Genomic DNA, 19195 nt, shown 5'->3' with positions numbered 1-19195 from the left:
TGGGGGGGGCGCTGTGGACAGCTTTCGGCTCAGGGCATCTGGTCCCCATCTGAGGCATCCATGCATATCAACCTTCTTGAGCTTAGGGCGATCCGTTACTCCCTCGCTTCTTTTGCAGATGCCATTCGGAACAGGAGGGTTCAGGTCCTGTCGGACAATACCACGGCCTGCTACTACCTCAACAAGCAGGGAGGGACGGTCTCGCTCAAGCTCTGCAAGGAGGCAACGACTCTATGGAATTGGGCCATGGTCAACAACGTCCTTCCCAGAGCCGTGCACATTGCCGGGGATCTCAACACCTCGGCGGATGCGCTGAGCAGGGTGTTTTTGCCTCAGCACGAGTGGTCCCTAAACAGGGTTTACCTCGACCAGGTTTTCCGCACATGGGGCACGCCGTTGGTCGACCTCTTCGCCACTGCCCGCAACAAACAGGCCCCGCTGTTCTGCTCCCGGGCCGGCATTGGCCGCCACTCCCTAGGGGATGCCTTCCAAATACCTTGGTCCCCAGGGCTCTTTTATGCCTTCCCGCCCTTCCCGCTCCTGTACAAGGTTCTTTCCAGGGTCAGGGCCTTCCGAACCCACTGTATCCTCGTTGCCCCTCGGTGGCCTCGCCAGGATTGGTTCCCCCTTTTACTTTCCCTGTCCCAGGGGCGATGCCTCTCCCTGCCTCACGCCCCGGACCTCTTAACCAGGGACGGGGTGTGGCATCACGATGTGGCTGTACTGAATCTGACTGCCTGGCTTCTGGGCACCCGGGAGTGAGCCTCTCTTCTGGAGTGCTTGGGGTGATCTTGAATGCCCGGAAACCGTCCACCAGGTTGTCCTATCAGAGGAAGTGGTCACGTTTTTCCCGGTGGTTGGCCCTGAAGGGGGTTTCTCCCTTTAGTTGCCCGCTTCCTGTCATCCTGGACTACCTCCTGGAACTCTGCTCCCAGGGCCTTGCGTTTTCCAGTGTTAAGGTCCACATGGCTGCAATCTCTGCCTTCCATGAGCAGATTGATGGGAAGACAGTTTTTACTCACTGGCTTTCCAAGCAGTTCCTGAAGGGCCTGTTCAAGACCTTCCCTCCTAGGGCCCATCCCATTCCGCAATGGAGTCTCTCCCTGGTTCTCTCCCGGCTGATGCTCCAGCCCTTTGAGCCTCTATCTTCTTGTCCCCTACCTTTGCTCACTCAGAAGGTGGCTTTCCTGGTAGCAATCACGTCCTCTAGGCGTGTTGGGGAGCTGTCTGCCCTGCGGTGTGACCCTCCCTTCCTGCAGTTTTTCCCTGGTACTGTCATGCTCCACACTAGCATGGAGTTTCTGCCCAAGGTAGTCTCAAGGTTTCACCTACAGCAAAAGGTGTTCCTCCCTTCCTTTTTTCCAACACCTTCATCCCCAGGGGAACGAGCACTACACACATTGGATGTAAAGCGTGCTTTATTGTTTTATTTGCACCGCACCAAATGTTTCAGGAAGTCTCCTGCCCTGTTTGTGTGTTACTCTGGCCCTCGCAAGGGCTCACCTGCTTCTGCCCAGTCCATCTCTCGCTGGATTGTGTCTACGATTAAACTTTGCTATCAGCATGCTGGAGTCCAGTGTCCCTTGTTGGTTACCGCTCATTCCACTCGAGCGCAAGCTGCTTCTGCTGCCTTCCTACGAGGAGTGCCGCTCCGGGACGTCTGCCAAGCTGCGACATGGTCCACTGCAGACACTTTCATCAAGCACTATTCTGTGGATGTGCATGCACGACGTGACTCGGCTGTGGGCACAGCTGTCCTGCAGTCCTTGTTCAAGTAGACACTCACACCCGCCCCCATTGGTGAGATGCTAGTTACTCTCCCAATGTGGGGCTGCACAGAAGGACGAAGACGATAAACAGGGTTTCTCACCTGTAACTGTTGATCGTCGAGTCTCTTCTGTGCAGACACACATTCCCTCCCGCCTGCCCCGCTGTGAGTGCTTGGTTTCTTCCATTGTTTCTCCGGCGGCTCAGGTGAACTGAGGGAATGCCGGGGACGTTCGGATATATATGCATTCAAAATTGGCGGGAACACCGGCGCGCATGCGCGGTGGATCCGAACGTCCCCCTCACATCTCTTAGAGCTAGAAAAATCTTTTCCGCGGCTGGCCTTCGCCTGCGCAGTCCCAATGTGTGTCTGCACAGAAGAGACTCGACGATCAACAGTTACAGGTGAGAAACCCTGTTTTTCCTCCCACTGGCTGATTCTGGCCAGTCACTGTCTCTAAACCTAATCGTGCCTTACTGAGTTCTTAAGATAAAATGGGGTGAATGCAGAGGTCCTTGGGAGAACTGTGGGATAAAACTGTAATGCAAGCTAAGATTCTTTCTAAATTCCGTAAGTATATTTGTTCTTCCCATAACAACTGACAGTTTATTCTGCAATTAGTAGTCATCTTTCATACCAGTTCATAAGATACACATTTTTAAAACATTACTAGTTTCCTGTAACTAGAGAGCTCAGTTGTTTCCTAGATTTCCTGTAAGATATATATGTGTATCTTTGTCGTAAAAGATATTAAATTTGGATTATAGCTTGGTGCTTTGCATACTGAATATCACAGGTTTAATGGTTGGCCTTTCCAGATTAAAGGGTGGGTGGATCTGTGGCTCAGTGGTAGTGCATCTGCTTTACACATGGAAGGTCCCAGGTTCAATCCCTGGCGTCTCCAGGTGGCAGGTGTGAAAAGTCCTGGGAAACCTCTGCCAGTCAGAAGAAACAGGACTGACAATATTAATTAATATCTGGAATATTTTAAGACACTGAAGATATTAAAGGAGCAATTTTTGAGGTGATGGTAGCCAATCTTTTTCAACGTATCTTTTGTACAAAATGAAATTCATTCTCTAAGATCCTAAAGCTGGTATATGCTTGTGTGGTATGTATTTAACACTGGATAAAGCAATCCAGTATGGAAATTTACAAGGATGGGAACAGTGGGAAAGTACTGCTACCATACCCCCCCCCCCCCCGGAAAATGGAGGATGGTTTGTTTTATAAAATGGACTGGGAATATCTCCAGTGCAAATGAATGGGAGCTTTGCAAAGCCTATCAGCTTGGCCTTTGTATAACTTCCAGTCCATGCAAAAGGGCTTGTACAGGGGAGAAGGAAGCCTTCAGGGCTGCAGTTTATTGGTAAATTACTGTTAACATAGAGTCTCTTTACATGTTACTAAATACCTAGGGATGCTCAAGTGAACCTCATTTCATGTGTTCCCCCTCCAGCTTTCCATGCACTCGCTCGCACAGTCACACTTCAGTTTGCTCCCCGTGACTACATTGATGCGTTTCATATCAGCCTCCTCAGCTTCTAAAAGAATCCCAGTTTCCCCACATCCATTCATTGAAATGCAGATCTTGACACTTTCTCACACCTTAGAGAAATTCAAATTGGCAATTCAAAGGAGCATATTGTTTTCACACCAAAACCAGAGCTGAATTGGTGCTTTGCCCTTCGGAATCACTTGCAGATGCAGTCACACAAAGGGAGCTCCCGTGAAAGCAGCATTCACATGCGCAGAGCAAGAACAGCCTGTACATGTATTGAGAACTACACTTACAACCCTGCATTTGAGCATCCATAAGTACTTAGTAATGTGTCGAGAGACTCACAGTTAGGAGAGCTGCTGCATTCTGTCTGTACACAGGTCTAGCTACTTTTTGCTGGGTGACTTTGCTGTTTGGGGCTGTGTGCCAAATATGTGCAGTTGTAATTGCAGATACATGTTAGAGGAGATGCGATCCTTACCTATTAAGCACATTTGGGTACATTAAGCACATTTGGGCACATTTGCTTCTTTCTTGTTTTTTGTAAACATAGTGCTTCCCAAAATGCAAGATGTTTTGAACTTTGCATTTGTTGCCCAGTCAGAAACAGTATTTTCCAGTAATAAATAATTCACTTCTGGCTCTGCAGTCAAACTGAATTTTCTTGTGTATTTTTCGGTTTCAAATGACTCAGTCCAAAAGAAACTAGAACAGATGGAACAGATGGAAGTGCATGTGGGCAGGGTGCTGGTGGATTCAATAAACACTCGTGGAGTGGCTTGGGAGCCACGTGTAACTTTGCAAATTGATGATTTTCAAGTGTCCACATTGTTCGACTCAAGATCTGAAGATTTCCTAAATGAAATATGTCTTGTATTAGCTCATTAATGTAGAAGAGAGAGGCAAAAGTCTTGGACTAAGAGTAGGTTATAATTAATAATAAATGTGTGCTGCTCCCTTGCAACAATCTGATTAGAAGGGAGAAATTCTCCAGGAAAAGAGTACGGATTCAAATGAAATGCAAGTTCATGCTGCATTGCTAGTAAATGCCGAAACTTGGGGGAAAATTGATTTTTTTTTCAGGGAGGGGTATTGTGACTACTAGAGGTGGGCATGGACCAGGAAAAACTCACGGACTGTGGGTCCGTGGCATATCGCGGATCATGGACCACAAACTTTTCACGGTCCAGCGTTGGTTCACAAACTGACCATTTTCCGGTCTGTGACTACCAAGTAGCCAGGACTATTGTTTTCATTCTGGAGAGTCACAAGTAAAACATGGAAACGGTTATTTTCATTATTTTTATGGCTCGTGATTTTCATTATGCATACCCCTACTTAGCATAGTTCTTTCCTTGAAACAGCTGCCACCAAAGGAACAGGTTAGCTACAAGCCATCCTGAAGTGAAGGCCTCATGCCAGAGATGGAAGTAAACATGACTGTATTGATTGAGGGTGATTGTGAATGTGTGTTTTCTTGAACTGCAGAGTGAGTACCACTGGTATACACCACATTACACGAAAAGTATATTAAAATGTTATTTTGTTTAGATGCTGAGAGTAGGAAACCTATTAAAATAATTAGCAAGTTGCGCTCTGTGTGTGTGTGTGTGTGTGTGTGTGTGTGTGTGTGTATGAGCCATCAAATTGCCTCCAACGTATGGCAACCCTATGAATGAAGGACCTCCAAAATGTCCTCTCATTAACTGACTTGCTCAGATCTTGCACTGGAGGACGTGGCTTCTTTTATTGATTCAGGCCATCTTGTTTTAGGTCTTCCTCTTTTCCTACTGCCTTCCACTTTTCCTAGCATTATGGACTTTTACAGAAAGTCTTGTCTTATGATATGAGCAAAGTATGATAGCCTCAGTTCCTTCATTTTAGCTTCTAGAGAGAATTCAGGTGTGATTTGATCTAGAGCCCACTTACTTTCTTTTTGGCCATCCATATCCACAAAACTCTCCTCCAGAACCACATTTCAGATGAATCAATTTTCTTCCTATCAGCTTTCTTCATTGTGCAACTTTCACATCCATACGTAGTAGTGGGGAATATCATAGTTGGATTATCATCTTGGCCCCCAGAGAGGCATCCTTATCTTTAAGGATCTTTTCTGGTTGCCTTATGGCTGCTGTTCCAAGTCTCAATCTTCTTCTGATTTCTTCATTGCAGTCTCCCTATTGGTTGATGATTAAGCCAAGGAATAGAAAATCTTGGACAATTCCAATTTCCTCATTCTCAACTTTAAAATTGTGTAATTTTGTAGTCGTCATTACTTTTGTCTTCTTGATGTTCAGTTGTAACCCTGCTTTGGCGCTTTCTCCTTTAACCTTCATCAGTAGTTGTTTCAAGTTTTACTATTTTCTGCCATCCCGAAGCGGGAAAAAGATGTGGAATAACCCAAAACCTGAAGCGGCAAGCCATTTGGATTGGGTTATCGGAATCACTTTGGTATGTTTCGTAATGATCCGGAGCATACCAAAATGAGACCCCCCCACCTCCCCCTGAGCCCCCTTCCCCCAACCCCAACCCTACTTAGCTTTCCCGAAGGCAGGAGCCGGCTCTTCCACTGCCTGTGCCACTTCCTCCACCTTCGCCTGCAAAGAAGGCCACAGCCAGTGCCTCTTCTGCTGCGGCGGCCAGCAGGGCACCAGGGAAGGCAGCAGCCAGCGCCTTTGCCACCCACACTTCCACCTCCACAGCGGCCAGCTGAGTGGTGGGGAAGGCTGGAGCAGGCACCCCCACCACTGCTGCGGCCAACAGGACGGCAGGAAAGGCTGCAGCCGGCGCCTACACTGTCTGTGCCGCCGCATCCGCTGCCGCCAGGATGTCCCAGGTAAGTAGGGTGATGGTGGGAGGGAACCCTTTAAAAAGGCCGTGAAGTTTGTCGAAGCAACCCAAATCACTTTGGGAAGCTTTGATTCGGCATTTCCGAATTGGGGCCATCATGCTGGCCCTGATTCGGAAATACAGAATCTTCACGAATTGGGCCTGGTTTATTTTTTTCCCCAAACCGAGAACCTGAAGCGCACACCCCTAGTGTTATAATTTGCATATTTCAAATTGTTAATGTTCCTTCCACCAGTTTTCCCTCTACCTTCTAAATCTAATCCAGTTTTCCTTATGATATGAGCTGCATAAAACTGGTTAGTACTGCATATAAGAAGGCAATGGTAAACCATTTCTGATAATCTCTTACCTTGAAAACCCTTTGATGAGACAATCCAAAATGAAAATTGTGCTATAAAGAACTTTGACATTTTTAACCCATCTGTGTTTAATACTGTATAAATGATCAAATGAATATTGACTTGATTTCTTCCCTCATGTTTGTAGCCTAATGAATCTTGTGATTATGTAAGTGATCTCATACATTATTTATTTGGTATTGAAATTATCTTAATTTTTCATTCCAAGGAGAAGATGAGTTACAGTATAAATAGCATTACCTTTTCTGTGACCTTAGAGCTATTTGTTTCCATCTTGATTAGCTTCTAAAATAATATTGTTTCCATTTGTTCTTGTAGCGTAGGACCTATTGTTTTTCTTTTCTGAATTTCATTTAACAGAAAGCACGGTTGCTAAATGCTGTATTCTTTTCCCTGCACAACGGGCCCTCTCTGTATACCTTTATGCTAAATTTTAACCTGTGTTGGATTGATGACATGCTGCATTTTTATAACATCCCCAGGGTTCTTGAAGAAATTGAATGCCTCTCCTAAATGGAGGGAAGGGTTTGTGTGTGTGTGTGTAAATCTGGGGGGAAAAAACATCAAGGAAAGGAGAGACTTGCTTGCTTCCCGAGTGGGTATATTCTTTTACTAGAGTATGTCTGTTCTGCATGTAATAGAAAATTAAATCATGGCGTTAAGCAGGTTGGGTTTGCACACACGTATGAACACATACATGAAGCTGCCTTATACGGAACCAGACCCAGTGCGTCTGACCTAATGGGCTTAGACTGGAGGAACTGTCTTTAGGATTTCACTGATAGTCCATCAGTGTCAGCCTTGTCTACTTCAACTGACCAACTCTCAGGCAAAGGTCTTTCACATCACCTGCTACTGATGCTTTTAACTGCAGATGCCTGGGACAGAATCAGGGACTTGGCTACGAATGCCAAGTCCCTAAGACATGATTTGGAGTATACCTGTAGTTGTCCTGTCTTTTTCTCTGCTTTATCCAACAACCCCCTCCCTCTCTTTCCAAAGACATTTCAGGAGGTTGAGGAAAGACTGCATTCAAATGACTGAAGCAAAAGCCAGGTTCACTTGTTACTTCTTCCTACAGTAGGGCCGTTTTCACACGTGCCCGTAAGATCGCTCAAAACTCACGGAGCGAAGCGTCTTCCTAGCGCAATTTCCCGGCACGATCCCCTTTAATGGCGCGATGACGTCCGAAATCGCACCATTAAACGGGATCGTGCTGGGAAATCATTCTAGGAAGTCGCTTTGTTCTGTGACTTTCGCGTGATCTTTCGGAGGCTTTGGCCATGTGGAAACGGCCAAGAATTATACTGCTGTGCGTAGTGAAGTCTGGGAGCTGGGTTAATCCCCTAAATGTTTTCCAAGCTGAGGCACAGCTAAAGGCCTCTTTGCCCCTCTCTCCTGAATTATGAAGACATCAGGAGAAGTCCTTCTTCTCTTTCTTTCCTTTGCTGCTGTTTCTACACAGAAGCCGTAAGGTGCCTAAAGAAAGCATCCTTGCCAAAGCCTCTGCTACAGTTTGCCTTGGGGAGAGAGGACTGAGGAGCCCTTTGCCTGCATCTCAGTTTGTATGAGAATGCATCCCTCGGAGGAGCCGGTGTTGCTGGTCATTTATTCAGTTAAAAATGTGACCCACATTCATCATCAGCTGCTGACCAAGACACTGCTGGAGACGGTCACATTTTCGTTGGCTCCAGACTTTATGTGAAGCAGTTTTCTGTCTTCATGTGTGAAAGAGTGGTGAGCTCTGAAGGGACTGGTAGTTTTTTGTAATGACATACAAAAATAATTTTAATTTTCCTTTTTTTAAAAAAACGAGCAACCCCCCACCCCCCTCTGACAGCAAACGGCCTGTTAATGAGCTTTAGAAAGCCTGGTTTCTGTTTTTGTTATGACAGGAATTCAAAGAAGTAAGAAGGAAATACGTAATGGACCGGTTTGGGAGGCTTGAGGGTTTTAAAAACAATGATAGTTCAGGACACTGGATAGGATCACAGTTTTTTCGTGGTCTTCTACTCATGTACTAGCACACAGATAAAAACCAGCTGCAATATTTATTTTGAGACAGGGATGCCTAGACTAGCCATGTACTATTTTTTAAAGCTGGGTTCTCACTCTCTTTGAAAGTAGAGGCTTTCTTGGAAGAGCATTGGCCTTTCTTTACAGAACGTATGTTTATAAAAGTGAGTTCGGCAGGACTGGTTGGTCTAGCTTGTCTGTGTGCTCAACTCAGCACAGGAACACGGTGAGGGGGGGGAGGGGGCGCCAGCAAGGGTGCCCTGCCAGCAACATCGATTTCTCGTCGTTTAAAAAAATACCTGTTCTTCCTAAGCATACAAGATAGGTGAGGTGGTAATTTAGTAAGTCAACTTGCCGGGTGCTGAAATGTACAATCTTTTGTGTTGCACAGAACTGTTGATCAGGTAGGTGTGTATCAATGACATGTTTGAGACAAGGGCCAGCATGGCCCAATCAATGGGGTTTGGGAGGTGGGAGGCTTGGATTCTAATGCTCAGTGGAGTAGCTTCCCAAAATTATTGCTGAAGGGCTGTAATATCAGTTGCCAAAAAGACTGTAGAATAATTTGCTATAAAAATGATACTACAAAGAGAGCAAAGTTTGTTACAATTTGAAATTTTTTAAGGCAGGGTAGGTAACCCATGGTATTCATGCCAAACAACGGCCCTGAAGACCTCCATTTTGCTCAGTAAGCGGGTTTGGTCCTTTGCCCCAGCGGTCAAGGGAAAGCGCTGGCATCACTGCTGGAGCCCAAATTCCGTGTGGCCAAGCGCAAAACTTGTCTCTCCCCCTCCTCTCCTGCAGTCCCTTCTGTTTGGCGACGTAACCAGCCTCTTCACAGGTTATGCTTTTTCTGCCGCTTAGGCCAGAAAGGTTACTTGCCCTTGTTTTAAGGATTTTTTCTGACCGACAGTACCAACACTTTTTGGTATGTCACAGAAGCTTTGTACAGCCTCCCCCCAACCAGGTCTTCCCTGTGATCCACACCTGTTTGCCACTCAGGATCTCTTCCTAGTTGAAGTTAAATGATTTATACAAACAGGTGTAAGAACGTTAAGTACCTTGCAAGGTTGTCAGACCTAGTTCTGTAATGCGGCCACTCTGATACCTCTGGAACATCCACAGGCGGGGCCTAATGGAGACAGCCAGCCACTGTTGTTTGCCCTCATTATCTGGCTGCTGAAAGGTGTATTGGTTCTGGCCGTGGAAGTTACAATTTGGTCTGTGGTTGCTAGTGACATTTTAGTAGAGACTCACTTTGCTGTGATTCCTTTTTCTGCTTCTTACCTCTAAGAAGGAAAGTAGAATGGGGAGGGGAGAGCTGCCCAGGGCTTTTTTTCTGGGAAAACAGGTGGTGGAACTCAGTGGGTTGCTCTCGGAGAAAATGGTCACATGGCTGGTGGCCCCGCCCCCTGATCTCCAGACAGAGGGGAGTTGAGCGCGGAGGGCAATCTAAACTCCCCTCTGTCTGGAGATCAGGGGGCGGGGCCACCAGCCATGTGACCATTTTCCAGAGGTTCCGGAACTCCGTTCCACCGCGTTCCAGCTGAAAAAAAAGCCCTGGAGCTGCCTGTATACAGCTGTGTTTATATAGCAAAGGACCTTGCTTCCCAGCCAAACCAAAGCAAAGAACAGTACATGCGTGGCGCCATCCGGGGCAGCTCACGTCAGAACTTTGCAAGGATCACAGAAACCAGCCGTTGTTTGCCATTCCAACAGAAATTGGCCAGAGGTCTGCTGGATCATGGGTTGCCTCAGAAGGTTTTTCATTTTTATTACAGATGCGGTAGGGGGAGGGGATCAAGTTTAAGCACCACTTGTGTTAATGGCCCTAATCAGTCTGAAGCTTTTAGCATCTAGATGGAAGAAGCCACAGGGGGTTACCAGACTACAGTAATGCTAAAAGCTTTCAGAGTGGCTTGATGTTGCAGGTCAAAGCTTTTTATGGCTCTATCCCTAGCACTTTTTTGGTATTTAGTTCTGTGACTGGGAAGTCAGTGCAGGGCATTAACAGGGAAGACCTGGAGGTGTGATGGCTCCTGTTTAAAAACATAATTTGGAATTCTGTTTTCAGTTTGGGGTACACAATTCAATTAGACAAAATTTCATTTAGGTGAAGGCTGGTGGTAGAGAGTGCCGTCAAGTCATAGCTGACTTATGGTGACCCCTGGCAGAATTTTCATGGCAAAAGACTAACAGTGGTGATTTGCCATTTCCTGCCTCTGCAGCCATGGTCTTCGTTGGAGGTCTCCCATCCAATTGCTAACCAAGGCTGACCCTGCTTAGCTTCCAAGATCTGATGAGATCGGGCTTGCCTGGCCCGTCCAGGTCCGGGCCTGGGTGAAGGCTAATCACAATAAAAACAACTTACAGCGTTGGACAGAAGAAGAAGAAAAAAATTAGACAAACCAACCAGCATAAATAGTTAACCAAAGACCCCTGAAGGGTCAACTTTATATTCTGTGAACAGCATTACTTTTAACCCACTTGTGCCGAGACTGTTGCTGTCAAGACAGTTGTGATCTGAATTGGGACTGTGACAAGGCTAGTTGTTTGATGTATCCCAGCAGCGCTCGCATAGGGACACCATTTGTGAGTACTGACACACCCATGTAGGGGGAGAGAATGAGTGTATAGCTTCTGAAAATTTGGGTAGATGTACCTCTTTGATTTTTGTATGTGTTCAAGTCATAAAATCACATCTTGTAAATCACATAAAATCACATCCATTTCTTCAATGGAAATGCAGAGCTCCTTCCATCGTTGTCCTGTCCTCCATTTTATTCTCAAAACAACCCTGTGAGGTGGGTTAGGCTGGGAGCGTGTAACTGGCCCGTAACCTCTCATTAAATTTCTGGGGCAGAATGGGGATTTGAACCTGCATCTCCCAGATCCCAGTCAGACACACCAACTCTAGTCACTCTGACTAACCACTATACTACACTGGCAGAACTCCCTCCCTCTTTGTCTCCTCATTCACATGAAAACAAGGCGCAGAGAAGTGGTAATGAGACACTGCCAAAGCCTCTCTTGCTTGGGGGAGAGGGGTGTACTGTGTAGGGCGCTTGCTGGTATCTCAGCATGCATGGGAATGCTTTGGTTGGTGTGGAGCCAACATCACGGGCAAACGTTACCTCAGGATGAACAGGCGGTGGCCTCAACCCAATCCTAGGGCTACATTTTAGGAAGGTAGGGTCAGGTTAAGTTTGAATTAATTTTGTATTGCTCTGTTTGTACAAACATTAGCAGAAACATATTTAGACTAATTAACAACACCATCTTTTTTTCTTAGTTTGTGCAGAAGCTTACAATCCTGATGAAGAGGAAGATGACACTGAATCAAGGGTATGCTCTACTTTTCTAGTCTCGGGAGAAAGATTCACAGGAAAAAATAAGGGCATATTTTGATAATGTGCATATAAAATGTAATAAGAGGTTTTTCTTTCATAATAACTTGTAGTGAATTTCCTTTTAGTACCAAAAAAAAGATGTATTTTAAGGGTATTCTTCATCTCTTTGTACTGTACCATGAGATTTAAAATAATGCAATTCTCCGTAATTTCCCAGAAAATATATAATACTCTTTTAAAAATTCTTTCAGGAAAAATAGATAGTTTGTCGTTTTCCCTCAAAATCTTAAGAAGTAAACCTATGATTTTGAGGGAAAGGAATACATTTGATTATCTTCAAAAAGCGTTTGCTGATAAGAGGTACTAAAGACAAAATTTCAAAATATGATATAAAGTTTCTTTTTTGAGGGGGCGGGGTAGAATTTTCTTTATTTAAACTATAAGCTATAAACCATAACATAATAACTATAAACAATAAACATAGAGAATAAGAAAAAACACAACATTCTAAACAGAAGACATACTAACAATACATAAAAAAGCTATATTTATTTATTTATTTATTTATTTAACCAGGGGTCATTTCGTAGAAAAAGAGCTGGAGGAACTCATTAGCATAACCATTAGCATATCTCATTAGCATATGCCACACCCCCTGACATCACCTATCCTGGCTGTTTTGGACCCAATCCTGGCCATTCAGGACCGAAATTGGGCCCAAAATAGCAAAAAGGGGCTGAAAAGGGGCCCAAAATGGTCAGGATCGGGCTGCTGCTGAGCAGAAGAGTGATCCACTGCCCATCAGAGGCACAATCCGGGCCGTTTCAGGATGAAATGGGCCCAAAATGGCCGAAAATCATGTGGGCAGGGCCACCTGACGTGACCTCTTTGGGGAACTGCCGGAACTGCATTCCTATGCATTCTCAAAATGAGCCCTGTATATTATATATCTCTCACTTATTCTAGGTTAATTATAAAGGCCCTCTTTTTTTCTATTGTTCGTGTTTCTTAATCCATAAATCCAGATATCGTCAATTCCTTGTTATCCATTTTATGTAAAAAGTCTATAAACGGCTTCCATTCAGTCAAGAAGTTAACTAATGTCCTTTCTCTAATCAATGAAGTAAGTTTTGCCATTGACGCAAACTCCAAAACTTTTATCCACCATTCCTCCACTGTAGGGAATGTTGGAGTTTTCCACTTTTGTGCATAAAGTACTCTTGCTGCCGTAATGAAGTATAAAAACAAAGTTCCAAAGCTTTTTTCCAACTGGCTGTCCATTATTCCCAACAGAAAAGTCTCTGGTTTCAACTGAATGTTAATCTTCAGAATCTTCTGAATCAATGATTGTATCTGCAACCAAAAACTCTTTGCTTTCTTACATGTCCACCATATATGAAAAAATGTCCCTTCTTGTTTAGCACATTTCCAACATACATTTGAAGCACCTCTATACATTCTAGCCAATTTTTCTGGAGTCATATACCAACAATACAACATTTTGTAAAAATGTTCTTTAATACTGGAGCTTAATGTAAATTTCAACCCCCTTGTCCACATATTTTCCCATTGCTCCACTAATATGTCATGTCCACATTTTTTGCCCATTTAATCATACATACTTTTACTTGCTCTTCTTCCATCTCAAACCTCAACAAAAGTTTATACATTTTAGAAATAGCATGTTCATCATTTGTACAAAAGGCAATTTCAAATTCAGTTTTAGATTGCTCAAAGTCATAATGATGCTTGTCTAATTTGAATCTCTTTGTAACTTGCATACATGGAAACCACTGGCAAGCATGCCCTTCTGCTACTAAGTCCTCTCTTGATTTAATTTTAACTTGTCCTTGAGAGAATTCCAATAAGTCCTGGTAAGTTAACTATTTAGGTGGACTCACCATTTCCCTTCTAAAATGAGCTGCTTGCAATGACAACCAGAGAGGTATTTTCGAACAAAACCCAGGTTTGTATTTATTCCATACTCTCAGAATGGCACACCTTACATAGTGATTATTAAACTCTGCATTGGCCTTAACTTTGTCATACCATAGATACCCATGCCACCCAAATTTTAAATCGTGCCCTTCAAGGTCCAATAGTCTTCTATTTTTTAACAATATCCATTCCTTCATCCAAATCAGACAGTTAGCTGCAAAATATAAACTCAAATCTGGTAGACCCAAACCCCCTCTTTCCTTTACATCCTGTAAAACCTTAAATTTAACCCTTGGTTTTTTGCCTTGCCATATAAATCTCGATCTATACTTCTGCCATTGCTTAAAAGGTGCCTCATTTGTCAATACTGGAATTGTCTGAAATAGGAATAACATTCTAGGTAAGACATTCATTTTAATTGTAGCTATTCTTCCCAACAACAATAATTGAATCTTATCCCATCTTAGCTTATCCCTTTTAATTTCTTATGATCGGGGCTGTGGCACTAGAAGAAAGGTTAACCCTGCTTTCCCTCCCCCATGTTGCTTCACTGATCTAACTGTGGTTAAGAATGGCAAGATTCTGATCTGGAGAACCGGGTTTGATTTCCCACTCCTCTGCTTGGAGCCACATGGGTGACCTCCGGTCAGTCACAGCTCTCTCAGAGCTCAGGTGATTGTTGTGAGGATAATAATAACACACTTTGTAAACTGTTCTGAGTGGGTATTAAGTTGTCCTGAAGGGCGGTATACGGCTTTTTTTCAGCAGGAACACGGTGGAATGGAGTTCCGGAACCTCTGGGAAATGGTCACATGGCTGGTGGCCCCGCCCCCTGATCTCCAGACAGAGGGGAGTTGAGATTGCCCTCTGCGCCGCTGGGGCGGGGCCACCAGCCATGTGACCATTTTCTCCGAGGGTAACCCACTGGGTTCCACCACCTCTTTTCTCAGAAAAAAAGCCCTGGCGGTATATAAATCGAATGTTATTATTACTACATCAACATCCTCCCCCAAAGTACCTGTATGGCTTACATAACAGGACAAGCACATCCATAGGGAAATACACTTGGAGTCTCATTTGTTCTTTTTCTTACAAATGAAATTTATTATTATTATTTTTTGACCAAACCTTGATTAAAATTTAGTCGTGTCAGTGAAGTTCACATAGACTTGCCTTTGGGAGCTTGAATCAGCGATGGGCTCATCTTATTGGCGAATGGTACACGTGCTCTTGGCGATCTACCGTTCTGCCGTTTTTGATGGCAGCTTGTGTACAGCATGGTGCAGTTTTTAGTTCAAATATGCATGTTTATTTATCGTCCGCCTTTCTCACTGAGACTCAAGGTGGATTACACAAGGTAAGTCAGTACGATCAATGGCTGGGACATTCAGTAAAGAATACAATAAGGTATGGATAGCAGAAATTTGAAAAACCGGCATAAATTCAAATACAGAACTGAAAATAATGCTGAAACAAAACATGAGTAATTTAACATGACATATTAAACCAGAGCTCATTTTGAGGGGGAACTCAGTTCCAGTAGTTCCCCATAGAGGTCACATGTCAGGTGGCCCTGCCCACCTGACTCTTGGCCATTTTGGGTCCATTTCGGCCTGGATTGGGGTAATTTTTTGGCCATTTTCAGCCCCCTTTTGCCATTTTGGGCCCCATTTTGGCCCTAAATGGCCAGGATTGGGTCCAAAACAGCCAGGATAGGTGAAGTCCGGGGGTGTGGCATATGCAAATCAGTTATGCTAATGACACACTTCCAGTGATGTCAAGGGGCATGGCATATGCTAATGAGTTAGGCTAATGAGTTCCTCCAGCTCTTTTTCTACAAAATGACCCCTGTATTAAACAATGTGGAAACTATCCGGTAGGAGCGCTGACTAAAATGCTTTAACGAGATTTTCCACCAAGATTTCTTTTTCTATAGGGTTTTCTAATCAATGTCTATTTTGTATGGATATCTTGCAAGAGAAGACAAAACTGGAAATTGGGACAAATGATGCATGCACTAATTCATTTTTTGCTGCTAGGCATTCTCTGGGTTAGAAAAGAATGTGGAGCAGAGCCAGTTCATAGAATTATAAAATGAGCATCCCAGTTTACAATGTTTGAATATGAAGTATTGAAAAAGACTTGTACAGATTGTGGGTTCTTTTAGGCTAATGGCAAAATAACACCGTTGAGTCTTTCTGTAACTTAATTCGGGGGTAATATTGTCACCAATCAAAGGTGAGATGATTTTGTTTTTAAAAAATAACTGCAGGTAATCCAATTAGACTGTGTATGTGTTGTAACTTCTAGGCAGTTTTAGTCAAGGTTTTTGTATGAGTATGGCCTTCTGCAATTTTTTTTTAAGACTGCCCCTTTAAAAAGAAAATATTGCAATAATTTCTTCTAGATTATTCACCCCAAAACAGATGATCAAAGAAACAGACTTCAAGAAGCCTGCAAAGACATTCTTCTGTTTAAGAACCTAGATCCGGTAAGGTTTCTTTCTGTGCTAAGTGGTAGAAATGAAAGAAGAAACTAATGAGAAATTCCTATCCCAGATAAATTCTGGTATTGAGGGTCATAGCGGGGGTTTGTTGCTTTAACCCAGGGGTATTATGGAAGACTGCATCAGTATTGAATGGAGGGACTGTGTTGTCTGAATCAAATAATACCAGTATTATTTAGAACAAATTAGAATTGTTATATTTGTTTTCAGAAGAGTTATTTAAAATAGGGTTATATATGAATGTGTGTTCATGTGATCGTCTCTGAACATACAAGACTTTAGGTGTACAGTGATGTTGCTTATTCTTCTGTGCATTTAGTTAATGTCATTTCTGAATCCAGCCTTCATTTGAATCTATTTTTTAATGCTCCAGACACTTTCATTGTGTTCAAGCTGGGAAGTCCTTTGTGCATGGAAACAGACTTCCACACACTTATCCCTAGTACTGTGTTTTCCAAGAGACACTCAAAGAGCCCTTGTTAAAAAAGTAATCACGGTTATCAACTGTTCAGAAATAGGACCAAGAAGAACTGGATTCTGTTTTTCCTGACCTTGCTGAGCAGCCGATGAGTGTGATTACTTGTTTTCTCAACAGCTGCTGCCTATTTATGCAACTGGATTTGACAGTGGAGTATTAATTTAAGGGCTATAGGAAGTAACAATGCAAAGAGATATAAACCATCTGGTAGTCAAAGCCCAGTTGGCATGTTTCAGGTACTGCGTGAATTGTCCTTTTACAAGGAAAGTTGGAATCGATTTTGTAACGTAGACAACTAGTGAACAAAAGGAACTAATGTGTAATAAAGTCATGGTTCATGTTTTGTTTTTGGAATGTGTACAATCATTAGGTTGACATCCATTTACTATTCTGCCTTCTTCAAGGTTCTGGTTCCATATGGTATACACACCTGTGATTGTTTCTTGCTGAACAGGCACTAGGGATGTTTGAGGTGTGGAAGAGAACCAGGAGTGCAGCTGCATCCTCCTAGGGAGGCGAATCTCCCATAATTCCAAATTCTTTCAGTGGTAACCAAGAGAGCTGAGCCAGTCTTTTCCGAATTCAGCTGCACTTGTTACTGGTCCAAGATGCAGGGGAAGGCTTTTCTGTCCCCTTATGGACTTCAGTTTTCTCTTGCAGAAAGGAATGTCCTAATTACCATTTGGGATGGTGGGGGCAGTGTACTCTGCTAGTACGCAACTTGTATCTAGCTCCTGGTTTTGCCTCATCACCACTTCCCCCATTGCCTGTACAAACTGAGGCATAGGGTGAATTTTTATAATAACTTGTGAAAGTTGTTTGGTAACGTTTTCTCTATTACTAACCATAGTCATGTAGTGTTTTTATGACCACCCAACTTTAAAGATCCATCGCAAACACACATTTGTAGAAATAGTTGAGGGACAACAAAAAACAGGAAAAACAAGAACAAAAGAGAGAAAATATTTAAAAATTATTAAATATACCTAAAAATATGAATTAGAAGCACTGGTATAAAATTTAATAAATCAAATAGAAATATAAATGTTAGATTTAAAACAGCCTCAATAGGGTTCTACATATAAGTACTAAAACCTTGTATATATACATAATAAAATCACTAATATACAGGTATAATAGTACATTCGTTGCCATATGTACAGAACCAAAAAAGCAAATGTGTTTCAGCCCAAAGGACTTCCTCAGTGGTATGAAAATGTTACAAACAGCACCTCATCAATATGTTCTAAAAAACATAGTGCCCTAGCACACAATTAGGCTTGGAATGGGGAAAAGGAGACAAAAACGTGTGATGGTTAATGCCTGGATATTTGGTTGAAAACCAAATGAAAAAAATATATTAGAATAAAGTTACTCATTGCTGAGATGAAATTTAAGATAACATGGAGTGAATTCAATAGAATTCTCCCCCAGAACAGCATGAAATAAAGTCAGGGCAATGCATCAAAGTAGGAGTTGTTTCTGTTGCCCATGAATCCCCCCCCCAAAAAAACAAAACCCAAAATTAATCCCAATTAAAAAAAAACTTTTTTGTAAAAAAAAAATGCCAATAAAAGAATGATAACTGGGAAATTTACCTTATATTGCCAGGTCAAGAATATATAAAGTTTAAGATGGAGTGCTGGATACCAACCGTTATATTCTAGCGGCCCTCAAACTATTTCAGGCTAAAACATTGGCACAGCCGGTGCTTGGCTTCCCCTTTCTTGTTTTACACCTTTGGAATGGGTGCAAACTACATTTTTGAGAGCGACTCTTAATCGCCCTGTTGTGTTTCAAATGGCAACTTACAGCTGGAATCTGGCATGGTAAAAGTGGAGGCCAGGGTTTGCCTTGCTGCGTTTAATCTCTGGTTAAAGTTGAATTTAAGACCTTGGGGCTTGACTCCTTTGATCCTCGAGGATAGTTATGAGTCTGCGTGGCTAAAGGCAGTCAAAAATAAGTTACAGATCTTGGGTTTTTCCTCTTGCTCAGAGCTGGAGCTGGGGTACGAACAGGCAAATCTAACCCTGAAACAAAGGGAGCTGGATACAGAGCGGCAGGTAGATTTAGAAAGTAATCAACTTTATCTGTGGACAGCTCTAGATATGTAGTCTCTCCAGCTGCTTATCTATCTCAGCTGGAGGTATCCAGTCATAGGAGGGCGTTCTCACTTCCAAGACATGAAGCCTTCCCCTCTGTAGTTCTAGAGGGGTGATACAAAAAGGGTTGGATGGAAGATAGATTGTGTCCTTGTGGTGTAGGAGAAATTGGAACTATAGAACATGTTTTATTACATTGCCCCTATTATGAAAACCCAAAGGTACAGCATGTAGCCTGAAATTTTTCACGGCAGCTTTCATAATCTGCCAGTTAAGGAAGGTATATAAAAATATGTGATGAAATGCGAATATTATATTTTAATTTTG

The 19195-nt window shown here is 43.1% G+C and overlaps 1 protein-coding gene across 1 annotated transcript in view; it reads left to right on the top strand.

Annotated features, from left to right (window-relative positions):
• Positions 1–19195, top strand: part of PRKAR2B (protein kinase cAMP-dependent type II regulatory subunit beta) — a 69527-nt gene that overhangs the window by 32748 nt on the left and 17584 nt on the right. Inside the window, exons 3-4 of the mRNA XM_054989313.1 lie at positions 11787–11839; positions 16190–16273. Of these exons, the coding sequence (XP_054845288.1) occupies positions 11787–11839; positions 16190–16273 (137 nt within the window). The remainder of the gene's footprint in view (positions 1–11786; positions 11840–16189; positions 16274–19195) is intronic.

This window comes from Eublepharis macularius, chromosome 9 (genome assembly GCF_028583425.1).
Source record: "Eublepharis macularius isolate TG4126 chromosome 9, MPM_Emac_v1.0, whole genome shotgun sequence".
Taxonomy (NCBI): Eukaryota; Metazoa; Chordata; class Lepidosauria; order Squamata; family Eublepharidae; genus Eublepharis; species Eublepharis macularius.
Note: the sequence above shows the minus strand (reverse complement) of the source record. Positions and strands in the feature narration are given on the sequence as shown.